At 43.2% G+C, this 25,961-nt stretch overlaps 1 protein-coding gene across 5 annotated transcripts in view; it reads right to left on the reverse strand.

The window, feature by feature from the left end:
* Nucleotides 1-435: 435 nt before the first annotated feature.
* Nucleotides 436-25,961, reverse strand: part of COL4A6 (collagen type IV alpha 6 chain) — a 193,751-nt gene continuing 168,225 nt past the window's right edge. For all 5 annotated transcript variants that reach the window (XM_083595796.1, XM_083595793.1, XM_083595795.1 and 2 more), the window contains 14 exons: nt 22,604-22,667; nt 20,884-20,958; nt 20,128-20,235; nt 19,153-19,260; nt 17,516-17,587; nt 16,625-16,750; nt 15,387-15,503; nt 14,117-14,278; nt 11,280-11,378; nt 9,937-10,083; nt 8,568-8,684; nt 6,880-7,071; nt 5,637-5,923; nt 436-4,151 (listed from right to left, as the gene is read on the reverse strand). In XM_083595796.1, the coding sequence (XP_083451922.1) occupies nt 3,891-4,151; nt 5,637-5,923; nt 6,880-7,071; nt 8,568-8,684; nt 9,937-10,083; nt 11,280-11,378; nt 14,117-14,278; nt 15,387-15,503; nt 16,625-16,750; nt 17,516-17,587; nt 19,153-19,260; nt 20,128-20,235; nt 20,884-20,958; nt 22,604-22,667 (1,935 nt within the window). In that variant the 3' untranslated portion in view covers nt 436-3,890. The remainder of the gene's footprint in view (nt 4,152-5,636; nt 5,924-6,879; nt 7,072-8,567; nt 8,685-9,936; nt 10,084-11,279; nt 11,379-14,116; nt 14,279-15,386; nt 15,504-16,624; nt 16,751-17,515; nt 17,588-19,152; nt 19,261-20,127; nt 20,236-20,883; nt 20,959-22,603; nt 22,668-25,961) is intronic.

Genomic DNA, 25,961 nt, shown 5'->3' on the forward strand with positions numbered 1-25,961 from the left:
CCTCTTGTTATGCAACAAGACCTAATGAATTGGTGCTGAGTTACAATTGTAAATATTTACCTCCTGAAACCATCACCTGTGCAATCAGGGAGTGTGAATCTGCTAGAGGGTGGTGTGTCCCATATAAAAAAGTCATTGTGTGGTTCCATGTGAGAGAAAGCTGCCCTTTGGTACTTTTGTAAGGAAACAGCACCTGCTGCTAATCTGGAGGGTAGGTAGCAAAAGTCCCCTAGTGATCTCTCTGGTGATACAACTGCAAACTGATTGATTTGAACACTCAGCTGTTGAATAAAGCTCCTTTAGATTTATGTCTTGCACCAAAACTGGCATCCTGTTCAGAAAAACTCTGAAATTTACTGAGAAGTTGGGGAGTGGTGAAGAGAAAGGGACAGTGTTCATTCAACTGCATAAGGAAAAACAGCATAACTCACAAAATTGGCATATTTGTGTTTTATGGCTTTTTCGATAAAATTAACAATGGAAAATATAGTCTGTGCCCTAAAGATGCTTTTGACAGTGTATTACAAAAATAATCACACTTCTCCCCCAGTTGAAACAAAAGAGAACCCGCCATGGCTTAAGCAGTAGAAAAGGTTAATCTAACATCTATTCAAAGTTAAGTGTAAAACTAAATTGTTTTATAGTGTATATCACTTTGGCACCAGCAGTTTCAAGGCTACCTCTGAAAGGCAAAAATCTGTAAATGTGCTCTAACAGTTGCAAACCTGTTGAGTAACCAGTATATAAATTTTCTCATTTTATGTACAGTACAGCACAAGAATTGGAGAAAACCATGAAATTTCACACATATGTCTTTAGATTCCACAAAGAAAAATGGACGTTTTCACTCAAGACCCATAAAGCACCAGTGAATACAGAAGTCATTAACCCCCAGTGACCTGCTCAAGCATGCATTCCTATTGCAAATGGTACAGAATCATGATTGATTTTGAGCGCTGTCAAGTGTAAGGGAGGTTGAGCTTTTAGACAAAGTGAATCTTTATATGCACCACCAGCAACCTGCCTGGTATGATCAGGGGTTCATAGAGACCCAGGATATAGTGTGATGTCATCCCATAAAGATTGGTACATGGGTTTTAAAACATCTGAAAATGGTCTTCAAGATAACCGGCTATTCTGTTTATAGTGTAAAACTCAGTAAAAATAGAGCACCCTAAAAAATAAATGAAAAACAAACGGTTTGTTCATCTTAGAGGCATAACTATTGCACATGTTTTTAAGTCCCCTATGACCACGAAATACCATCCACATATAGTAGACTATCACAGATTAATCCAACACAGCCTAGGCTATTCCTGTGTCACAAGCAGAAAGCAAGGAACTTTGCATAAACATCTACAGGAAAATATTAAGACATTATGCAATGAGAAGACATATTTTACAAAATGCCCAGAGGCTTCCTATAACTGCTGCAAATGCATGGCAGAGACCATTAAAGCAGATTAGGAAGTGAGTCAACCTGGATCCAGTGAATCCATGGCAGAGCTCAAAGCACATGCAGAGCAGATAGCTGAAGAATGTGACCTTAAGTGCAGGCTATACTATATTAAATGCTTAATTAAACCAGCAGAAAACATTTTAAAAGGTCCTCATTTTGCAGAAACTTGCTCCACACATGCACACAATTCTGCACGATTGTTCCCATGCAAAGGTGATTCTTGGAGCCATGCTGGAAGTTGCTTCTCTGCTCCTACAGGCACCTGCAGTCTGTTTCTGCTACAACAACCTGTCCCATACTCTGACCTCCACAACCTAGGACTGAGAGGGAGAGGCTGCTGGTTGTGGGGGGGATGGTAAGTGGTGCCAAGCCTGAGACTGCAAGTGTATTATCACCTGCCACTGCCCTGTCTCGCTACTGATGGGGAGGCAAGCCAGGTGGGAAACAGGAAACGTTTTTGGCTCAATGAAGCCAAGCTCAGAACTCCCAGCATAGCTGCCACCCCAACAGGCAACAGAGGCAGGCCAGCAATGAGCAGGTAGGTCAGCAACACTGGAAATTGCATGGCAGCCCAACATTGTTGCTGGCTTTCCCCCCTCTCTACTGGGCTTTCCAGTGCATTCGGAGGCAGCCTGGAAAGGATCAGAAGGAGTCTCTCAGTAACAGTACAATGCAGTCTCAGGCTGTTTTAACTTTGCAGATATCACCATGCACTGTACCTCCTGCACTGGAACAGCCTCCTGCAGTTGTTTCAGTGCATGTGCCTGCCTGCATGTGCCAACTAAAAAATCTGTACAATGTAGTACCACTAGAGTGCTTTGATTTTGCAAAGGCTTTTTACAGTTCTAAGTAATACAGCACAGGAAACTACTCAATACACCTGCCTCTTTGGTATATTCATCCAGAATCCATTATTGCCCAGTTTGGATATAATATTCTCTGCTTACTAAACTGAGTTATGAATGCAATTTCTGCCTACGTGGTATGTCTTTGCACTGCCCTCCCCTTCCTAGATCACCACATTTGAAGGTTTCCTTTGATAATTAACTACAGTTTCTTGCTATGTTTACAAAAGCTGGAAAAGAGAGTCTGAAACCATGGTGTGAAGTTGGGTTCAGATCCAGGTTTGTAAAAATAGTGGTCCTGCTTTGGATGCAACAGAAAACTATGGTTAATTGATACAGGAAGTATTCAACTGCAGCACACTGAGAAGGAAGGAAGGAGGGAGTGGGGAGGGAGGGAGGTACATGCATGAGCAAACAGTGTGCATGTCTCAGCTTAAGAAGCAGATATGAGTAATGTCTGAACAGGGCCTGTAAATTTCGTTATTCTGATTTGCAAAAGATGATGCTCTAAATGAGATGTAGGTGTGAAAACACTTATTTTTGCTTCAGCTGCCTCATCTCTTTGTAGCACATTAAATAGCAGGGGAATGCTGAGAAATATTTCCTAAACTTTTATATGTAAACATTACACAGGGAAGGATAGTGTGTCAAAAGTGTACCCATCACAAATTTCTCCACCAAATGCATATTTAAAAAATGCTGGGTAATTGCTAAAGCACCTGAATGTATAGCTGCAACATAATGATAAATCCTTCCATTTTTTAACTGATTTAGTGGTTTCAACGACTAGTTTAAATTTATCATTTCAGATACAATAATTGATTTGTAAGACGTTTGGAGCTTGTCTTTTATAAACTTGATTCTGCCTATGTCACAGGTACCTTTTCATTGTTGCATAAGCCTCAGACCCGATCCTCATGTTACAGTAAGAGCACACTTGTGCTTTCCCTATCATGTTTGAAGCAGGCACTCATTTTACAAGTTCATTTGTTGAATAACGTGCCAGGCAGCACTTATGACCCTCTGCTCCAGGGACCTGGACAGAACAATTATTTATAGTTGCTTCAAATATGATATTGTGTGTTTATGTAGTCATGTGCCTGCTCACCTGTGGTGAGCAAAATCACATTGACGGGACCAAGCTCTGACAAGCTGGGGTGGGGGTTTGCTTCTAAAATAAACCACTAAGAGGCCTGACTATGGCTGTTACAGTCAACATCTATGGCATTTGTTGAACCTCTTTTAATCCATAACAGCATGAGAAGCTGCCTGGAATGGCCAAAGCTCTGAAGAGGAGAACGTTCTCCAAAATTCAACAGGTCCTATTAAAATCTGTTTAGTATGTCAAAGAGAGGGCAGGAAGTGGCACCTGGAAAACCAGAGAAAGGCCTCCTGAGGTAGCCTTGAACAGAAGAACAAAGAGAGAAATATAGCACCATGTTCTGTAATATAGACAAGGGGGCCCCGAGGTTTTCGAAGTGATTTCAATGCCATTACTGCAGCCGGGGAAGATTGCACATCCCACAGTCTCCAGCACTGCAAGACCTCAAGTCCCTTATGTTGGCTCTGACCAGTTCTGGCCTTTGCTACAAGTTCTTCATGCAGACTTGGCATCGACCAACTCGTGTCCGGAGCTGGCCTGCCTTCAGAGTCTCGGAGATGGTAAAGTCGGCAAACTGCTGGGTCTGCTCAACCGTTGTCAGCCAAAAGCTGTACTTGTTTGAGAAGTAGTGGCAGGTCCCTCGGGCACCATTACATTCGATGAAAGGGGTGGCACGGAAGTCTTCCAAGCAAGAGCCCGGGGAGACGAGGGACTGGCCGCCACCTTCAGCTCCAGCTGCAGTGTGCTAAAAGAAAACAGTTTCGTTAAAGAAACTCCCACAGCAGGGATTGGTAGAGATGAACAAAACGCTCACAGTTCTGGTTGCTGCAGAAAAGAAAATCACACCACGAGGGAGGACCACAGATCAGTGGCAAAGCATTTCCTTTGCATGCAGAAGGTCTCAGGTTCAATCCCTGACATCTCCAGTTAGGGTTGGGAAGAGACTCCCTGGCTGAAATCCCAGAGAGCCAATGCCAGTCAGTGTCGACAATACTGAACTAGATGGGCAAATGGTCTGACTCAGGGTAAGTCCCCCTCTTATGTATTTATGGTATCTTGCAGCAGACGGAGAAGGCCGAGAAGAGAAAGAGACGTTCAGTTCTTCCTTTTGCACTCAGCTTCCACCCAACCTGTAGGTCTCATGTCCATGGAACCAGGAGCAGGGACTTGCAGGGCGGGTGGTAGCTACAATTTGCAGGGAAGAAAAGGGGAAAACAAAGGGATGGAGGGTCTTTACTCATCCTCTACCCTGCCTCCCTGGGCCAACACAAGCACCAGCTGAATCCCTTATATACGCTCTTGCGTACATACACTCAGGCACACATATACACAAACTTATATGAATGCAGGCACTCACATATTTAGGTCACATCCGCACTAACCATTTAAAGCACTATTATGCCACTTTTACAACCCTGGGGAATCCTGGGAACTGTGCTGAGCATTGCAGCTTTGTGAGGTCAGTTTTAATAGTGCTTTAAGTGGTTGGTGCGGACGTGACCTTACTCTCCAGTTTCATAATTTGTTCATCTGTTGTTGCTGGGTTTTTTTTATTTCCTGAGATTCATATGGCACCTGGTTGCAATTAAACATCAAAGCACTTTGCCGAAAGAATGAAACAATAAAACCATCAGTTAAAAACAACTCTTTGAAACATTAAACAAATTAATTAATTAAAATCAGCGATGAGCTAAAAATCAGATTTAAAAACACATGCCAACATTCTAAATGTCTGAATAGGTTTATCTAAACAAATGTGCTATAAACTGGCCTGAAAAGAGTACAGTGGTACCTCGGGTTAAGACGCTTCAGGTTACAGACTCTGCTAACCCCGAAATAGTACCTCGGGTTAAGAACTTTGCTTCAGGATGAGAACAGAAATTGCGCAGCAGCAGTGGGAGGCCCCATTAGCTAAAGTGGTACCTCAGGTTAAGAACAGTTTCAGGTTAAGAACGGACCTCCAGAACGAATTAAGTACTTAACCCAAGGTACCACTGTACAGTGAAGGTGCCTGCCTGGTGTCCATAGGCAAGAAGTTCCCAAGTGGGTGGGGTGTTTCTACTGCCACAGTGAAAGATCAATTTCTTGCCAATCGATCTAGCCTACCCTTGTCTACACTGCCTGGCAGCAGCCTTCCATGGCCCCAGGCAGAGAGAGACTACTTTTTAAGTGGAGATTCTGCCAGGGACTCAACTGAGTGCCTTCTGCATACAAAGCAAGGGACTCTTACCATGAGGAAGGAATATCCAATCCAGAGGCTACGCCAGCCTTCTGGGCACTGAGGGATGGTGATGTCCTGACTGTGAACAGCCACGGCCTGGGAAGGAGCTTCGCATACTGAGCAGCGGCTGATGTACTGAGAGATCTGGAAGCTGCTGACGGGCATCATGGGGATGGGAGCTGTGGTGGAGAGCCAGTAGGATTTGTCATTGCGGCTGGCATAGTAGCAGACCTCATTAATGTTGCAGTAAATGAAAGGCATCGTGCTGAAGCGAGGCAGGCAGGAGCCAGCAAAACCTACAGGGGAGAGGCAAGAGAAAAAGCATGGCAGTCAACTCAGAGCGTCAGGCTCATTCAGATGGCCTGTTTATTGAATTCAAACCAAGCACACACACACTGCTGAAGGGCACATGACTGTAAACGAATCAGCATACTGATTATATTAAGCTTGCAATAAGATAGACAAAATATTTGTTGCAAAGTAATGCAATGAAATGCTCTAAGCAGTGGACAAGTATCATTACACTTGCAAAGTATAACATGTTTCAGGGATATGAATATGCCAATGTTTATTCATTGTTTTCATCTGAGGAAGATTTTCGAAATAGGACCTTATCTGGAAACTTGTCATCAGCTGTTCAGCGCATTTTTCGAAACAATAACAACTTTTGTGCCAAATGCTTCTTTGTAAGCCTTGCCGAGGTTCACACTTTGCAATAGTAACACTATTTTGTCTATCTTAGTAGGTTGAGCTACTTCTTATAATCAATATATTGTTTTGTTTACAGTCATGTACCCTTTTATGCATGTGATTCTGTTTGTTGATGACTAGCGGAAGGAAAATCTGAACATATAACATCAGTTATGGAACTTAACCAATTAATGACTTCCGCTTTGCTTTCACCCTCTGACGGGGCGGTGCGCTTCTCCCACATTCCTCTTTCTCCGCCAGTGGCCTTACCACCAGTGGGAAAGATGGGAAGCAGGGCCCATTCCATCATTTTTGCCAAAAGCCCAGCTCCATCAAGCAGCTCCTTTGCTCATTACAAAAACAACTATTTTAGGAATTGGTGGCTGAGTTTGATTTTCCCCTCTTCCCTCCCTCTCCCTGTCCCTTTCCCCTTGTGTGTCATGGTTTTTCTAGATTGTAAGCCTGCAGGCAGTGACTGCTTTGTTTTAGTGGACTGCATGTAAGACATTCGGGGAGCCTTTTGGCTTCTGAATAAACAAACGATAAATATTTGCCTGCTTACCAAGGTCCTGGTTGTGAGCCTTCTCCTGGCCCTCCACATACAGCAAACTGTACCCTTCCCAGAGCTTGTTCATCCCTACAGGGCACGGCGGGATCTGCTCCGACTGGCTGTGCTTCACCAAAGTGTAGCCGACCCCAACGCTGCGGCCTGGCATGCCAGGTAAACCGGCAGGACCAGGCTTCCCAGACATTCCTGGGGAGAAAAAGAGAGAGGTTAGATCCTGGCCATGAGTGACATAGTGCCAGCAAGATTGAGGCTGTCATGGATGAGGAACTCGTCTTCCTTCTCACCTACTCAACTAGTGCCAAGCTAATAATTTGGGCCAAACTACATCAGAGATGCTCTGAAGGGCACTACTAGTGGTTCCCAATGCCCCTGAGTTTCAGCCAGCCTTTACAAGGGACCAAAGTTTCAGTTTGGCAGACCTTGCCCTGTGGAACTCCCTGCTGCTACAAGTTCAGCAGGAACAATTCTTGCCCTTTTTTGCGGGGGGGGGGGTCCTCCTAAAAACAGAGTTATTCACACCGGGCTTCTGCAGTGTGAATCCCCCCCACCACGCCTAGAATTTACAGATGTTTTTATTGTAAGATTGTATGGTGTACACCACCTTTTATTTTTATGAAACTGTGGTTTACAAATAAACAAATACACGCTACACCTAATGCTTATGTGCAGCATTGTCTTTTCTTCTTCTTTGGTTAATTATACATACACGACCCCACCGATGGTGGAGGAAGGGGTGTGGCCCGCCCCGGGTGTCATCCCTGGGGGTGGTGACATCACCACCCCGCCACCCTGGGACGCTTGCCCTGCCCCTGCGGGCGGCTAGCCCTGCCCTGGGTGCACAATATGTGTGCTGCTCCAGGTGCCAGAGCATTTAGCTCTGCCTCTGGCCCCCACAGCTGTTTTCAGAACTGCAGCATGAATGCACTGGAATCCTCCTTTCCCCAGACTACCCCACCCCAACAAGTTCTCCTGCACAACTATGAGCATTGGTTTTAAAAGCTTTCACTGTGTGCCAACCTCCTCTTTCCACATAGCTATGGCTCTCCAAATGTTGTTAGACTCCAGCCAGCATGGCCAGTGCTCAAGAATGCTCACTGGGGCAAGACAGTTTGAGCATAATGCCAATCCTGGACCAACTGCACTGGCTGCTAATTAGTTTCTTTTCAATTCAAAGTGCTGGTTTTGACCTCTAAAGCTTTTCATGGCTCAGGACTGCAATACCTCAAGGACCAGCTCTCCCTATATCAGACCCTGCAATAATCACCAGAGGCCCTTCTTTGTATGCCTCCTTCCTCCATGAGAGGTCAGAGGGTGGCAACATGAGAATGGGCCTTTTCTGCAGTGGCTCCCTGCTTGTGGAATGCCCTCCCCAGGGAGGCTCACCTGGTGCCTTCATTATACATCTTTGGGTGCCAGGCAAAAATATTTCTCTTCTCCCAGTCCTTTGGCTAATTAAACCATCTATGGCTTTTATAACTGTGGGAGGGGGGCAAGTTATTCTTTTGTTTGTTACTATGTTAGGCATATTTGTGGTTTTGTATTGTAAACCACCCTGTGATCCTTCAAAGAATGGTGATATGGAAATTTAATAAATGATGGATATTGTAGTCCCGTAGGCTGGAGGGCCACAGATTTCCCTTCCCTGCCCTAGACACTAAAGAGACAATGTAAAAAGCATTTACCTTCAAATCCTGGTGGCCCAGTACTTCCTGGAGTCCCTGGATCTCCAACTACACCAGGTGACCCTGGCAAACCATTGACTCCCATCTGGCCCGGTCTACCTGCAATCCCTTTGGGACCTGTTATATAGATATATAAATAGCTTGTTAAGTTTTTTTTCTTATACCCCTGTCTTCAGTCAAAACAAGAGATCTGTGTCATGATGAGCAAAAAGGTAAAGGTACCCCTGACTGTTAGGTCCAGTCGCGGATGACTCTGGGGTTGCAGTGCTCATCTCGCTTTACAGGCTGAGGGAGCCGGCGTTTGTCCGCTTCCACAGACAGTTTTTCCAGGTCATATGGCCAGCATGACTAAGCTGCTTCTGGCGAAACCAGAGCAGCGCACAGAAATGCCGTTTACCTTCCCACCGGAATGGTACCTAGTTATCTACTTGCACTTTGACGTGCTTTCGAACTGCTTGGTTGGCAGGAGCAGATGAGTAAGGCCAGCTTATCTTAACCCAGAGGTGGGGAACCTGTGACTCCAACTCCCATCAGCCCTCAGCTAGCATGGCCAATTGCTAGGGATGATGGGAGCTGCACTCCAACAGCATCTGGATGGCCACAGGTTCCCCACTGCTGCCCCAGCCTTTCCATTCAATGCAGTTTAGCATAATAATACCTATGACTTCTAAAATGTCCACTTTATGAACATCCTTGCTGGGCAGAAGCAGCAGTGGCATCCTAGACATGGAACATTTGTGCGAAACCAACACAGGTTTAAAAGTGAGTTCTGGATGTAGGTTTTCTCCCCAGCCCTTTCCCAACACATGGGGAAATCGTATGAACTTTATGCCTCCACTTAAATGGCAGATTCCAAACCACAGAAAATAAAGCCAAGTTCCTATGCTGTAGCTTTCGAAACTAGGTCACACTTATTAGAGGGAAGAGGTGTGCCAAGTCAAAATTGTCTGGATTTTTAACTTTTTTTATTTATTTCTGATGGATTTTGCTATACACCCATTTTAAAATACACCATATGTATGTTGTTGTTGGTGTGTGTGTGTGTGTGTGTGTGTGTGTGTGAGAGAGAGAGAGAGAGAGAGAGAGAGAGAGAGAGAGAGACTCAGTAACCCAATATTGCATTTGATGTTTATGATCCATAGACCAAATAAACACAACTGTTATTAATTACTCAATCTCTGCAACCTTTTTACTTGGGAGAGAGTGGCTTAGAGGGAAGAGATAAGAAAAAAGTAAAACAAGGAGTCAAGTGGAAGGGTAGGTTGTGAATCTGAGAATCTACTCTGCTGAGGCCACTTATATGCTCCTAAAATAAGGACACAGGAAACTGCCTTATACTGAAGGCATCCACGTAAGGTGCGTGCTTTACCTGGTGGTCCAGTCAGGCCCTGGAACCCAGTATCTCCATTCAAACCAGGGATGCCATCAATTCCTGGCAGACCAATTAAGCCTGGAGCAACTTTGACTTCTTCAACTTTCTGCACAAGACCAGGAGCTCCTTGAAGACCAGGAAACCCTGCACATGATGGATAGGAGAATGACCTGCCTTGATTATCAACAGGTGGTGGTGAGAAAATATATCACATCACAACCCTAGTCCCCCTCCCCTTTACCATCAGTAGAGAAGACTGTACAACTGGGATGCTAAAGAGAAACAGGAATAATAATATGGAGAAGAGGCAGAACTTTGGAACTCCCTTCCTTGGGAGATTCACCTTGTCCTCTCTTTGCAACCATTCCCCATCCCACCCGCCCTTTAGCTTCAGTCAACTTGAGGGGGTGGGGAGAGACATTAGATGTGTGTTTGCTCATATGATCTTATCTTCCTCTCTTGGAGCTTGGTTCCCAAGAGGGAAATGCCCAAGGGAATTTCGCATATGGTCAGGTCCCCCACACCGATCAAAATTTGGCTTACAAGATCAATCCTGGTAGGGATCTGGCCCCATGAAGCAAAAAGGTTCCCCACTTCTGTTACAGGTAATCAAAATGAAGCTTAAATATAATGTAAATTACAAATAAAATATCCAAATATCGCACCTCCCAAGAATCATTCGGACATGACGGAAAGAACAAGGTTTCTGTCAGCTAGTATAAAGAATAGCAGTGAAATCAGATCACAGCAAGAGGAAACAGAAACTGAAATGGGCAAATCTTTACTGAATTTTGAAAGCCACAACAACAAATACAGATGTTCTGTTCTATGCCAATAGCCAAGTCTTTCTCTGCTGATCTTCACACAGCCAAAAATAGCAACATCTGCTCACAAGAGGGAGGTATAATCAGGATCGAGGGAACTCAAAGGTTTATAGAAGTGCCAAAAATATACTCATGAAAAAACATGCCTTAAAAGGGCTGAGGGGGGAGAGCAAATAATTTTATTTATTTATTATTATTTTGTGGGGGAATGGAATGGAGTTGCCTGGAAAAGGGCATGGCTGCCTGGCTGGAACCCTGAACAGGAGCATTCCGCACCACAACCTTTTGGTCCTTCCTGTAAGTGACATATTTATCTTGATCGGATGACAGAAGCTAAACTAAACAAAATTCTGAAAACTCAGTAAGAGGTCCCAACTACTTCAAACCAAAATCTTATTTTTGGCTAATCATGTAACAGGCAGCATAATAGAGAATCTATAACATTCTCTTATCACGCTATGTTTTGTTCCATTCCCAAGGTCAAGTGCATCTTCCACGAAGCTGCTTGGTGCTTACCTCGACGGCCTGCTTCACCTTTTGGCCCAGGGAAACCGGCATCTCCTGGAGGACCATCTTTACCTGGCATTCCCATTAAACCTGGGTCACCTCTGAAGCCTGAGAAGATACAAGAGTTATAGACTTGCTTCTGCAACCAGACCACAGAAACTGATACTGGCAATCACATGAGCACATTAGTAAGAGAAAACCAGGCTATTTTGTTTTAGAATAGCATTAAGCAGCTTTCCGCAATCTGGTGCCCTCCAGATGTTTTAAGACTACAACTCCCATCATCATTAGTCAGGGAATTGGTGGGAATTGTAGTTGAAAGCCCCAGCCCCAGGCTGAGGAAGCTGGTACAGTGGTACCTCAGGTTAAGTACTTAATTCCTTCCGGAGGTCCGTTCTTAACCTGAAACTGTTCTTAACCTGAAGCACCTGAAGCACCACTTTAGCTAATGGAGGCTCCAGCTGCTGCCGTGCCACCGGAGCACAATTTCTGTCCTCATCCTGAAGCAAAGTTCTTAACCCGAGGTAATATTTCTGGGTTAGCGGAGTCTGTAACCTGAAGCATCTGTAACCTGAAGCGTATGTAACCTGAGGTACCACTGTATATAAGTTTATACTGTTGCTCAAGGCTTTTCTAGGGCAAATCTGCATGCTTTATATTTTCATTATGCCTGTCCTTTGATTTAAACAATCTTTCCAATTTATTTTATTTTTGGTCTGATTCTGGTCTCTTTCTGATTACCACTGATGTGTTCACTGAAGCAAAATTTAAGAACCTATTTTCATATACCACCTTTGACATCAATGGGGTGAGAAACCAGGATACAAATGTCTTCGACAAGCAAACACTGCAGAACTTGCTGAATACAGTGGTACCTCGGTTTAAGAACAGCCCTGTTTATGAACTATTCGGTATAAGAACTCCACAAAACCGGAAGTAGTGTTCCGGTTAGTGAACTTTAACTTGGTCTATGAACAGAAGCCGAATGGTGGAAGGGCACAGATGGCGGGAGGCCTCATTAGGGAAAGCGTGCCTCAGTTTAAGAACAGCTTTGGTTTAAGAACGGACTTCCGGAATGGATTAAGTTCATAAACCGAGGTACCACTGTATATGCAAATGGAGCACATATTATTAAAAAAATTCTTCTCCTCTTACTTATCCTGAAGAGAAGGTAAATAAAGCAACCATCAAAACAGCAGTGGATTAATTAAAAAACATCAGAGACTGGGATTACGTAAAAAATTACTTAGCTGGTAAAGCAAACATGGAATCCACATTTTCTTTAAAAGATATGACAGCAACAAGATGTCTGCTTATTTCTTATGTGGAAGACTATTCAAGCTTCGAAATCAAATTCAGGTGCCTACATTTCCTCCCCAATTAGGATACATGTAGCACAGGTAAATTCTGTATGATATAGTTAATTGTGCTAGGTCTCCCACAAACATTATATATTAAGGATTATGATATGTACTTTTATTCCTTTATCAATCTTATAATTTTTTTGCCTACATCTTAAAAACATTATCCCTGGACAAAATGTGATCCTTAAAAAAAAGTAGCTGAGATGGTGGAAGTAATTTTCCACACACTAGCAGTTGCAGAAGCTTCATTCTGATCTTCCAGCTTGAACTGCAACTTTGGCAACTGCACTGTGAAGGGGGAAAAATAAAAGAAAAAAGGAAGACCCAAAGAAAAATCATGGAGGCTTCAAATGCTTGCATCTCCTTTGAGGTTAGCATCACCCTGCCCCGGGAGCTCATTTCTGGTGCCCAAATCTGGAGTCACCGTCCCAAGTTGAAGCTAAATGGGGATATGAATTCCAGTCTTCTAGGTCCTAGTCTACCATTTCACCATGTTAGCTCTCCAAGATTGGACACTGGGTCACTTGGAGAGCTCAACCACAGCCATATGCAAAGTCCAGCTGCATGCTCTCCCCTCTTCTATTAGCAAGTGTTTTCCAAAGAGAAAATGAGGAACCCCAATTTCACATGGAAATGCAACATTTTATACACATATTGTTATCCTAGGCAGAACTGCTCTTTTGCAGAGAAGCTCTGTCCTCCTGGCAGTGTCAGCTTTTGCTGTAAAAAGCAAATATAGAGAGCATTTCTCTCAGCTCCGCTGTCCTATTTAACACTGAACGCAAGAGACGGAAGGATCTACCTAACTTGCTACTGACTTGTGCTGCAGAACTTTTCACTTATTTGGGGTGAAAGCAGAACTGGACTGGGCCTGTTAGCACTGTGAGCTTCTTAAAAGCATCTGCCTTTACCCCAGGGGTGGGAAACTGGCCCTGGTGCCAGTTTGGTCTGCTAGGCCGTCCCCTCCACCAACTCACAGCCACCTGACATTGCAGGACCAACCATGACAGGGAACCCCAGTCGATATGATCATTCAGTTACAGGGAGGCCCTTCGAACTTTGATCGCTGTCAATCAACCAATGACATTATGACATCAGGTGATTTACAAATGGGAGGTCTCACTCACTTGTCACTGTTCATTTATTTATTTAGATTCCTTACCTGCCCTACACCTACAATTCCTGGACAGGTTGGCCTATGGAGTGTGAGGGAATTAAGTTGGATTAAGTTCCCTACTTCTATTTTCCAAAGTTTCTCACACACACACATTTTGTTGGGAGCTACAAAGAGTAGTTGGGGCAACCCATTCACATGGGCGGCATATAAAACAGCAGCAGCAATAACAACAACAACAACAACAACACAATATCCTTTTCCATTTACTGACCATCACAGCTTAATTTAGGCTTAAGAATGACTAGAAGGAGAAAGCTGTAAAAATAATGTAAATGATAATCATATTAATGAATGTAACACTGTACCTTTGAATCCTGATGCTCCCGGGGCTCCGCCCAACCCAGGGAAGCCCATGTCACCTTTGAAACCTTTTAGTCCAGGATGACCAGGGAGGCCTGGGTCACCAGTAACACCTTGGTTGGAGGCCGGGCCTGGTGGTCCACGTGGCCCAGGGGGACCTGGGAAGCCTGGGGCAAACAGGAACAAGCAAAGGTAGCTCAGAGATTATGTTGGTCTTCAGCCTTGGGGTTCCCCCAGGCTCTGCACATCTCACCAGACCACATCCAAGCCAACATAAACACTGCAACATCAATATGGCATCACTGCAGACTGTTGTCAAAAGGGTGCAGGTTATTGTATAACTGAGAGGACACCCTTGGAAGTAGAATCCAAGCTTACAACCTCTAATATGGTTGTAGGATTTTTTAGAATGAAATTTTTATCACCCTTATAACCACAGGGGAAAGATAGCCCTTTCATACGTAGGATGGTAGGAGGATCTGAATATCAATTAATATTTTGTGCATATGTTACCCTCCCACCCCCAAAAAACCCCCTTGTTCTTGTCCCTAAGGAAGAGTTTGCATTTTTATTCTTAGGGTTGCATCCATTGCTGGTCGTACTTAAAGAAGACCCATTGAAATGAATGGAGATGACAAACTTAGGCCCATTCATTTCAGCAGGTCTGCTCTGAGTTGGGCTCAGCTGCAGACAACCCTTAATCAGCAGCAATAGTCTAGTAATGAAGTGGTTTTTAAAAACTGATATTTATACTACTGCTTTATTGATGTAACTTTGGAAAAGGCTTTTATATTGTCTGAATTATATCTAATGCATTGGATTTTTTTTAAGTAATGAAATTACAAGCATAAATGTACAATAATATATTTCAAAATAAGAAGTGCTTTTATTTTTAAACATATTATTGTATATTTATGCTTGCAATTTTGTTTGCTGCCTTGAACTGACTTGGTTCGTTCAAGCACATTAACACAAGACTTTTGCTACAGTAGTTCAATTCATTCTGCAGTATATGCATTAAACAGCATATGCATTCTGCAGGTTAAATGCATGCAAGGTCATTATTCAACCTAATTTGCGTACATTATGCTGATTATAGAACTTAAAGCCTTTGGCTCCAGCTTTTGGGAGGTTGTATTCCTGAACTGCAGGTACAGATTCCACCACACATTCTGGCAGATTCTTCTGTCAGGGCTTCACTGATGCTTGGTTAATGTGTCTCTCTCTTGCCAGTTTAATTTCTAAAGCCAAGTGGTCAGATTCACAACTCCATACCTGGTCTACCATCTTCTCCAGGAAGTCCGGCATCACCGCGTCTCCCAGGAATTTTTGATGGAAGAGAGATGCCTGGAGGCCCTTGCAAACCAGGAGGACCCATAGCTCCAGGACGACCTACAGTGACATGGACAAAGATTAACTAGAAGAATATGAACTAGGGGCTGCGGGATCCAGCTCACTTTGCTCACCAACACCATCCCCTCGCCTAAACCACCATTCCCCCTCCCTCCTTGCCAAAGCTACCACTACCCTGGCCAAACCTCCACTTGCTGGCCTGCTCCACCAGCTGGCCTGGGCTACCCAGCCACTCATTTACTGGTCTCAGTCACCTGCCAGAGTCTCTCGTTCACTCCCCCTCACCCTCCAACACTGCAGCTATGGCCCAGCAGCTCCAAGAGCCCTGTTTGTTGTCATGCTGTAGCACGTAGCACCACCGGTTGGCAGCCACACAAACTGCGGCATGATGACATCCTTAAGAAATCATTTATTATATAAAATACTTATCAGATATTCAATCAGAAGTGGAGCATGTGGCATGGAGCTTAAAGTGCAATGTAATTTATTATCACAACAAGCTCAGCTATTGTTTTTGGATGATTAAATTAAGTTGTTTTATTTTTATCCCATTGCTTTAAGGCAGAAATATTTGCCACCATGGTCTCCACACATACACACACTGTCTCTTATATATATAATGTGCTTTTTTCTGGGGGTACGCAGGGGGTACGCATACCCCTAAACATTTTGTGAATCTAAGTTTGGCCTCATTGAGGGGCAGTATTTTAGTATGAGTAGGAAAATGAGAGTACCCCTAAACATTTTACAAAAAAAAGAACTGTGTGTGTGAACATAACACTTTTGTAACTCTTACAAGAGGGATGGGAACCTGTATACAATCCAGATGTTGGATCATAGTTCCCATTGCTCCCAATCCTTGGCCATGCTATTTTAGGCTGATGGGAGAGTGATCAACATCTAGGAGACGTACAAGTTCCCATCCCAGCCTTACAATGATTACCGCACTGCAGTTGTAGTGGGGGAGAGGAGGGATAGAGAGAGGTTTGTGTTAGGCCAGCTTCCGAGTTCATGGCAGAGGTGAAATATGAACCAGGGACTTCCCTGTCCATAGTCCAGTATCTTAACCATTCTGCTTCACCAGCTCTCTACACTCCTCTTCTAGCTCATGGTCTCTTTCAGCTGCTGTTTATGATTTCTTTGCGGTTGCTGTTATTTACCCAAGTCTCCTGCAGGTCCCTTCTGTCCAGGCAAGCCTGGGGGTCCGATTTGAAAACCAGGAACGCCCTGTTCTCCTTTGGCACCTGGCATTCCTGCAGGCCCTGGAAGTCCAATTTCACTCAGACCTAAACAAGGAGTGGGAGGATGAAAAGCAGGTCAAAGCAGCCCATTAAACACCATCAAAGACGCCCCCCTTGCAATGGACCACACAACACTTCTTCCCTCCTTTGCTGGGGGCACAGTATCCTGCTCTGGCACTTAGTTGAGAATGTTGGCAGTGCAAGGAAATTTAAACAGACCACAAAAATTGTTGCAGAGAATGGAATTTCCAATGGGGGCTAGAGAAAAGTATACTTTAATCTCAATGCTGTGATATTTAGGGATTTGGGTATAGGTTGCGGAGAGGGCAAAGGCTGCTTTAGGAATCGGCTGTCAAATAATCTGAAGTGGCCACATCCCCTCACAAGCAACCTTCGGGGGAGGGGAGGGGGACACACATGACAGCAGCAAGGCAAAAAACACAACCTTTACCTTTGTGCACCAGGCTACATCACAAACACACAGAAGTCAGCGGTTTCTGCAGGTGCACACACACACACACTCACTCCCCTCTCCCTTCCCCACCCAAACAAGCAAGACAAATTGCCCCAGTCTCGGGACACATTGCAGCCAGACAAAAGCACTCAAGTGAGGGTGAAATGACGGGTCAAGGGGGTGTGTGGGGAGGGTTTCAAGAGCCAGAGAGAGACATGGAGGGTCACATTTGGCAGCCCTGAGGTTCCCCATTCCAGGACCTCAAGGTCCACAGGTGGTCTTGGAGATAACTACCAAAAGATGGAGCAGGTGCCCATGTTATTAGGTGTCTTCCTAGTCTGTTTCAATTTATTTACCTGGTGTTCCAGGTGAGCCCTTTGTGCCTGGTAAACCATTTAAGCCAGTCAAGCCTGGAGAGCCGGGGAATCCTGAGGAGATATTTGGAAAACACTGAATTGAGTAACAGGAAGCAACTGGGACACTGGAGGAAAACTGGTTTATTTATTCGAAGATTTATTTACCCTGCCTTGTGAGCCAGTGGACCTATAGAAAGGCTTATAGTCACCTTTAAAGATACAAATGGAGGGCACTTTCAGACAGGCGTTTTATTGTGAGCATATTCTACTACATGTTCTTGACACAAGAACAGCGCATTAGTAAGGGACTGGTTCTGCTTCAGTTTGTTCTGCAATTCTTCCCCAGGGCTACCACATTGTTGCTATCCACAGTGCTGTGGAGCAGTGATTCTCAAAGGGTGTGGCATGCTATGCAAGTGTAGCGGGAAGATTCAAGGACAATCAATATTATAGTTTGGAAGTGATTCACGTTCTTATGCAGCTGCACTATTTTATACTTTCTGGATGTTCCATGATCATATTGCAAAGTAGTTGCATTCTGTGTTTCTTTTTGTTTCCCAATGTATTTCTTAACAATAAATTTTTTTGGTATGCTGCAAGCAAATTTTTTTTCCTGAAAGTGTGGCTCAGAGAGAAAAAGTGAGAGCCACAGCTACAGAACAACAAAAGCAGGAAAATAAGCCAGAACATCTGTGGTATAAAAAGTTACAGGATTTTAGCACCAAGTTACAGGATATATACTGACTAGAAATAAAGCAGTGTGTCCACAGCAAAATATTTGTAGGTGTAAATAGTACTGATCAAGAAAGGTTCCTCCCATCTTTAATTTTATTTATTTTTATTAAGTCATAAAAATTATGTACCATTTGATTGTAAAAAACAAACAAACCTCAAAGCAGTTTACAAAAAGTTTCACAGTTTAATGTTGATTTTAATTATTATATACTGTATGTTTTTTTTAATGCTTTTATGCTTATAAGCCACCTAGGAAATATTATTTGATACATTGATGGCCAGCTGAATAAATTTAATTCACTAAATGAAGTCTAAAAACCCGGAGTGAGGAATTAGAACTGTCCTACCCTATTCCATTATCTTGGGTCCACTGCCGAAATGGCTCTGTACTGACGCACCATCATAGCAGCAGCAAAGATAGCATAATGGGGTGGGGCTGTTCACCCTTCTCCCTCCAGCTGAGCTGGTGCTGTAAAGTAGGATAGAGAGGGGCAAAGCTCTGGAGAGGTCAGCATAGTGCAAATGTCCTAGCAGAACCTATCTTGTGCTCCTGCCAGAGCATTTGCACCATGGCAACCTCACTCCCCTTCACCTTAGTATGAAGCAGTGACTTAAGTCAGAGGGAGGTCAAGCTAGTCACCACATGCTTGCACAGTACCAATGATGGTGCCCTGACTCCACAGTTAGCTATTGACTGTTACTGGCTTGGTGGGAAATTCCCTGCACATGCCTCCCTTCCGAAATGTCCCTGATACTGGACTCGCTGAAATGAACAATGGATCGAAGCCTGTTGACTTCAGTCAGTCTGCTCTCAGGGTGATTAATGGTTCATGTCAACCTTTGTCTTTCCAGATCTCCCTCCCTACCAACATTTTGGGTAATTTAAGAAAATTAAGTCATACCTTTTAGCCCCGCAATGCCAGGAAGCCCTGTAAGTCCTGGAGGGCCACGCTGCCCAGGAATGCCTGGAAAACCTGGGTTGCCCCTTGAAATCCCAACTCCAGGGAAACCTGGGACGTGGGCGGGGGGAGAGGAAGAATCAACAGATTAATTTAAGACACAGCTTTAAAATGCATGACACATTATTATTATCTATTTAACTTGTGAGATCTCTTGGTGTGCAAAAAGAATCCAAGTAACCCTGAGAGCATAAGCACACACAAAAGCAAAACGAAACATAAAAATAAAACCAATTTTTTACAATTATGTAAAAACCCAGGCAATTCATGAAAAATACACAAATCAACCCCCCAACAATAGCAGGATAAAGCTTCAACAGCACAACAGCAGACAGTTTCTGTAACCCATATACCTACACAGCAAAGTTTGAACTCTCAGAAGCTGTGAGCATGTGTACATTGAACTCAGATGAATTTTCAAGAAAACAAGTGCAGAAGGAAGGCTGCAGGAATGCAGGAAATTGCTTCCTACCAATAGACCATTGGTCAGTCTAGCTGAGCATTGTCAACACTGGGTTTATCCAACATTAGTCATACTCAGACCATTAAAATTAATGGAAATGACTAAGTTGGGTTCATTAATTTCAGTGGGTCTACTTTCAGCAAAATTCAGTGGATGGAAGTGCCTGTCCCAGGGTCATCTAGTGAGGTCACGCTTCCAACTTGTTCCTTCAGCTCTATAGTATGTAAGGATGTTAAAAAGTAACCACTCTCACCACCTCATGACCAAGGCACTCAGAGGCCTTGTGGGTGCTAAGGGTGGCAACCCCTGTTGCCACCACTAAACCCCACTTGCTAATATAAAGTCTTGGAGGGGAGGAAAAGAAGGCAGCGTTCCCATGCATTTGTTGAACTGAATATTCATCTCACAGGAAACATGGCCTGTCTGGTTAACTACCCGCAAAAGAGCATAGATACCTGGTGGTCCATCCTGGCCAAAGTCCCCCGGTGCACCTTTACTTCCTTTTATCCCAACGCTTCCTGGGAATCCTGGCTCACCCTTTGGTCCATCAAGTCCTCTTGCACCTTCACAAAGGAAGTCTTGTCACTGTTTTAGATATTTGATGCACTGGTCCATTTGGCCACTGGCCCACCACCAATCATCCTGCATCTTTCCCAACTCACTAAATTTTAAGCTGGAATTGCCAGGGACTCAGCCTGGGATGTTTCACATGCAAAATACATCACTGAGCTCTGCCCCTCCCCAAGCATGTATCTACATCCAAAACACATGGTGTGTGCCATCAGAGACAGGTCAGCAGTGCTAAGTTAAAGTCACTTAGCGTATATAATTGTTCCATTGGAGATATATTTCGCACTGGTGGAGTGTTGTTGCACCTGAGAATGCATTATCAGGCTGCTAGTAACTTTGTTGTGCAATAGATTGTGTAATCTATTATGCAACAAATATCTGTGATTGCAACTGTTGTGTTGGATTCCTCTGTTGTGCAGCATTAACACCCACATGTCAGCTAGTGCAAGAGCCCTTGTGGCAGCAGACAAAGAATGTCCAATATAGCCCCATCCTGACAGTGGCAATCTGAAAAATTGTGAATAATGCGTCTACCTACTTTTATCTTAAAACTAAAGGAGTATAAAGTCTTAATCAATCAGAAGCTTAATCAGAAGCTTTTCCTTTCAGAAACCTTTCAAAGTTCACCATCAGTTGTATACCTGGAAGTCCAGGGTCCCCTTGTTCTCCTTTAGGTCCTACACCACCTGGGATTCCAAATGATTCTCCTCGGTCACCTGGAAGAAGGGAACAACCACCACCACTATTATGTCTCCAGAGGTTCCCATGTAAGCTGCAACTCTCAGAGAGTTAGAAATGATGCACCACCAAGGATAGAGAAGCACACCAGAGCTTAGGAAGGCCATTTCACTTGAACAAAGTTCAACTGGAACAGGAAACCCTCATATACTCCCTCCTGTCAGAGAGGATCCAATGGCTGGACTTAATGGTTGGGGGTCAGTTTCAGTTCGTGAAGTCACATCCTGGAGAAGCTGTCACTTTGCTGTTCAGTGGCTCACCACACGAGGCAGCAGTCCATATATCACAAGCTATTGGTGAGTCCTACAGCAGAGTGGCACTGAACCACGTAAATCAATTATGTGGTGTGTTCCTAGTCTTCAACCTGCCAATCAATTTCATTAAGCGGCCAATGGTTCAAGTGTTATGAGAGCAGAGCAATGACATTTCTTTCGCTTTAAATGCTGCCTGTTACTAGGAGCACCAAAGAGGGTTAAAAAAACAAAATTACTTTCATTTATTTAACATATATTTATAACACTTAACATATGTACACTTTCAAGCAGTTTACAAAATTACCAATTCCTTCTCTCTCTTTCTCTAGTGCGCATACATGCGCGCGCGCGCACACACACACACACACACACACACACACAAAACAATAAAACTGAAGAACTACATATTATACAACACTTATCCAGGGGTTATGTTCCAGGCATAGCGCATAAAGCTAAAATCACATGTAGTCAAAACATCCTGGGTGCAGTGGTGGGTGGGGTGCCAGAGTTTTCTCCCCCTAGATGCCTGTCTGCTTTTTGTCCCTTTTCAATTTTCTTTAAAAAAAATCTTTTTGCCACGAGTATAAAGCTGAATGTGCATAAGTTAAATGCACATTAACTTGTGAGTTATCTGTAAAAGACTACAATAAAAAAATAAGATCCTGCAAAAACCAAAAAGATAGCAGCACATTTTGCAAAATGTCTTCAGGATCAAGGGCTCCCTCCTTTCCTCAGCCTCCCTCTTACCAAGGCACATCCTGACTCACAATATACAATACTCCCCCCCCAACCACTAACACCTGTTCATCACACTCAAATTCTGATTACTCAAATGTATAAGGTAAAGGTAAAGGGACCCCTGACCATTAGGTCCAGTCGTGACTGACTCTGGGGTTGCGGCACTCATCCGCTTTATTGGCCAAGGGAGCTGGCGTACAGCTTCTGGGTCATGTGGCCAGCATGACTAAGCCACTTCTGGCGAACCAGAGCAGCGCACGGAAATGCCGTTTACCTTCCCACCGGAGCGGTACCTATTTATCTACTTACACTGCATGCTTTCGAACTGCTAGGTTGGCAGGAGCAGGGACCGAGCAACGGGATTCGAACCGCCGACCTTCTGACCGGCAAGTCCTAGGCTCTGTGATTTAACCTACAGCGCCACCCGCGTCCCTCATTTGATGTATACTCAAATGTATACATCTACATAAATCATACAATACTTAACTACTTGTCCCATTCTAGCACATCTCCACCAATGCACACAACACACAACTTTACGATCCCCATTAGCACTATCTCCTGCTGTGACCCCTTTGTAGTTTCCCCGTTGGAAATGGTACCTGAAAATATCACACCAGTGACTTACCCTTTGAACCACGCAATCCCGTATTCCCTGGCAATCCAGATGGCCCCATCAAACCCTCATCACCCTGGTGAAGGAAATCACTTTATATATAATTCACCTTTCACAGAATAACATATTCCAGAGCAGGATACATTAACATTAAAGCTAGTAAAAGGTATTATAGATAAAATTACATCAGCAGGCCAGAAAGAAATGTATGGCCTCACAATGTTCACCACTACGAAACAGCAGCGCCCATTGCTATGCACAGCTTCTGACAGTCATTCCCTGGTGATGTCCACATGGAACTGGTCCTTGTGAAAGGTCCAGCCCACATCCAAGTCCGTGTTCACAAAGGGTTCAGAAAGACAGAGGACTCCTCCAGACAACCTCACTGAGTATTCATCTTTATGTGTTTGCTCAAAGCTTATGAGGAGGTTAGACTATGTCTGTTTTGTCAGGATTATGATACAAATGTATTTGGTTAAAAGAATTCACTGGATCCCTAAATCCGAAATGCAGGGCAACAAGAGTTTTCAGTAAAAGTGGTTTTTAAAAAGTCACAAAACATGCAGCAATAAAGTGTGGGAATTTAGGCTGCTTAAACCTTTTAAATATATTGTCCTGAGTTGTTTAAAGTGCTTCCCTTTCTACCCCCTTGCAGTGAACAGACCACACAGTTTAGTAAGTTTACAAATGCATCAAAGGTCAGATTCATGTGCCTTTCCATACAGCAGCAGGAAAAACTCAGGCAGAAATCTTGTTACAAAATACAGTAGAAAACTTTTCTATTTTTTTTTTTTTTTTAAATAATTTTTATTACGTTTCTTTTCATAATTTTGACAATTCAATACAATACAGAAAAACCCAAATACAAGAAACAATTTTTGATTTTTTTAACAAAAAAGAAAACCATTGGACTTCCCCACACCTTCCAGATCTGCGTTCTTTGTAGTAGCAATATCAGCAATTTGTTACCTTATTTCAAACCTTGTTGGAACTTTCCATTATTATGTACCCATATTCAGTATATTGTATCTTAACTTTGTTACCTTTTAAAATAAACATAAAATGTTTGATTCACATTGACTTCTTTTCTCATTTGTCATTAATTTTACCATTTGCTTAATCATATTTGCTAAAGCGTAACCTTTCCAAAAACATGCACTGTCTTAAAGTTCATACAGCTTATAGTATTTTTGCAAATAGTCTTTAAATTTTTTCCAATCCGCCTCGACTGATTCTTCATCCAAATCTCGGATTCTGCCGGTCATTTCAGCTAGTTCCATATAGTCCATCAACTGCGTCTGCCATTCCTCCAACGTGGGTAAATCTTGTGTCTTCCAATTCTTTGCGATGAGTATTCTTGCTGCTGTGGTAGCATACATAAACAAAGTTCTATCTTTCTTTGACACTTTCTGGTCTACCATGCCCAGCAGGAAGGCCTCTGGTTTCTTGGGAAAGGTATACTTAAATACCTTTTTCAGTTCATTGTAAATCATTTCCCAGAAGGCCTTCACTTTTGGGCAGGTCCACCAGAGATGAAAAAATGTCCCTTCTGCCTCCTTACATTTCCAACATTTGTTATCAGACAGGTGATATATCTTAGCTAGCTTGACTGGAGTCATGTACCACCGGTATAACATTTTCATAATATTTTCTTTCAGGGCACTACATGCCGTGAATTTTATCCCGTTGTTCCATAACCTTTCCCAGTCTTCAAACATAATGTTATGTCCAACATCCTGTGCCCATTTTATCATGGCAGATTTAACTGTCTCATCCTGTGTATTCCACTTAAGCAGCAAGTTGTACATTCTCGATAATACCTTAGTTTTTGGTTCTAACAATTCTGTCTCCAATTTCGATTTTTCCACTTGGAAACCAACTTTTTTATCCAATTTAAAAACCTCTTGAATTTGAGCATAGTGTAACCAATCTCGCACCTTATTTTTTAGTTTATCCTTACTCTGCAGTTTCCAGTTGTCTCCAATTTTTTCGATTATTTCCCAATATTTCGGCCAATAGGTCTCCATATTGGGTCTTTTTCGAGCCTTGGCCTCCACTGGTGATAGCCACCTCGGGGTTTTACTCTCTAATAAGTCCTTATATTTCATCCAGACTGCAAAAATTGATTTTCTGACAATATGATTTTTGAACAGTTTATGAACCTTAACCTTGTCGTACCATAGATATGCATGCCAACCAAAAGCATTATCAAACCCTTCCAGATCCAGGACATCAGTGTTTTCTAACAAAAACCAATCTTTCAACCAGCAGAAGGCTGCAGATTCATAATATAACCTCAAGTCCGGCAGGGCAAACCCTCCTCTTTCTTTCGAGTCAGTTAGTATTTTAAACTTTATTCGAGGCTTTTTGCCCTGCCAGACAAACCCAGATATATCCTTCTGCCATTTTCCAAAACATTCCACTCTGTCCACGATCTGTAGGGTCTGAAACAAAAATAACATTTTCGGCAATACATTCATCTTTATAGCTGCTATTCGACCCAACAAGGAAAGTTTCAATCTTGACCAAATTTCTAAGTCCTTCTTAATTTCCGACCAACATTTTTCATAATTGTCTTTAAATAAGTTCAAATTTTTGGAAGACAAATAGATCCCTAGGTATTTCACCTTTTTAACCACATTTAATTCTGTTTCTCTCTGAAACCCCTCTGTTTCTGTAGATGTCAAGTTTTTGGCCAAAACCTTAGTCTTTTGTTTGTTCAACTTAAATCCTGCAACCCGACCAAACTCATGAATAAGTTCTAAAACTCTTTTTGTACTGGGTTCTGGCTCCTGTAATGTCAAAACTAAGTCATCTGCAAAAGCTTTCAGTTTATATTGTTTCACTCCGACCTCTATCCCTTGTACCAACCGGTCCTCCCTAATCATGTTCAATAGCACCTCCAGGACTGAAATGAATAAAAGAGGGGATAGAGGGCACCCTTGTCGTGTCCCTTTTTCAATTTTAAATTCCTCCGTCACCACATTGTTCACTATTAATTTAGCTTTCTGTTCTGAATAGATTGCTTCTATTCCATTTTCAAACCCCCGTCCCACTCCCATCCCTTCCAAATTTTTCTTCATAAACTTCCAAGATATATTATCAAATGCTTTCTCCGCATCAATGAAGATTAAAACCGCCCTTGTGTTCCTATTGGTTTGCAATAGTTCCAAAATGTCAATGATGTTTCTGGTATTTCCATATAAATGTCTACCAGGGAGAAAGCCAGCTTGGTCCTTGTGAATTACTTCATTTAAGACCTTTTTAAGTCTGCTTGCTAAAATGTCTGCAAATATTTTGTAATCCACATTCAGGAGTGAGATGGGACGGTAGTTCTTAAGCTGGGTCTTTTCAGATTCTAGCTTGGGTA

Source organism: Podarcis filfolensis (assembly GCF_964270895.1).
Source record: "Podarcis filfolensis genome assembly, chromosome: Z".
Classification (NCBI taxonomy): domain Eukaryota; kingdom Metazoa; phylum Chordata; class Lepidosauria; order Squamata; family Lacertidae; genus Podarcis; species Podarcis filfolensis.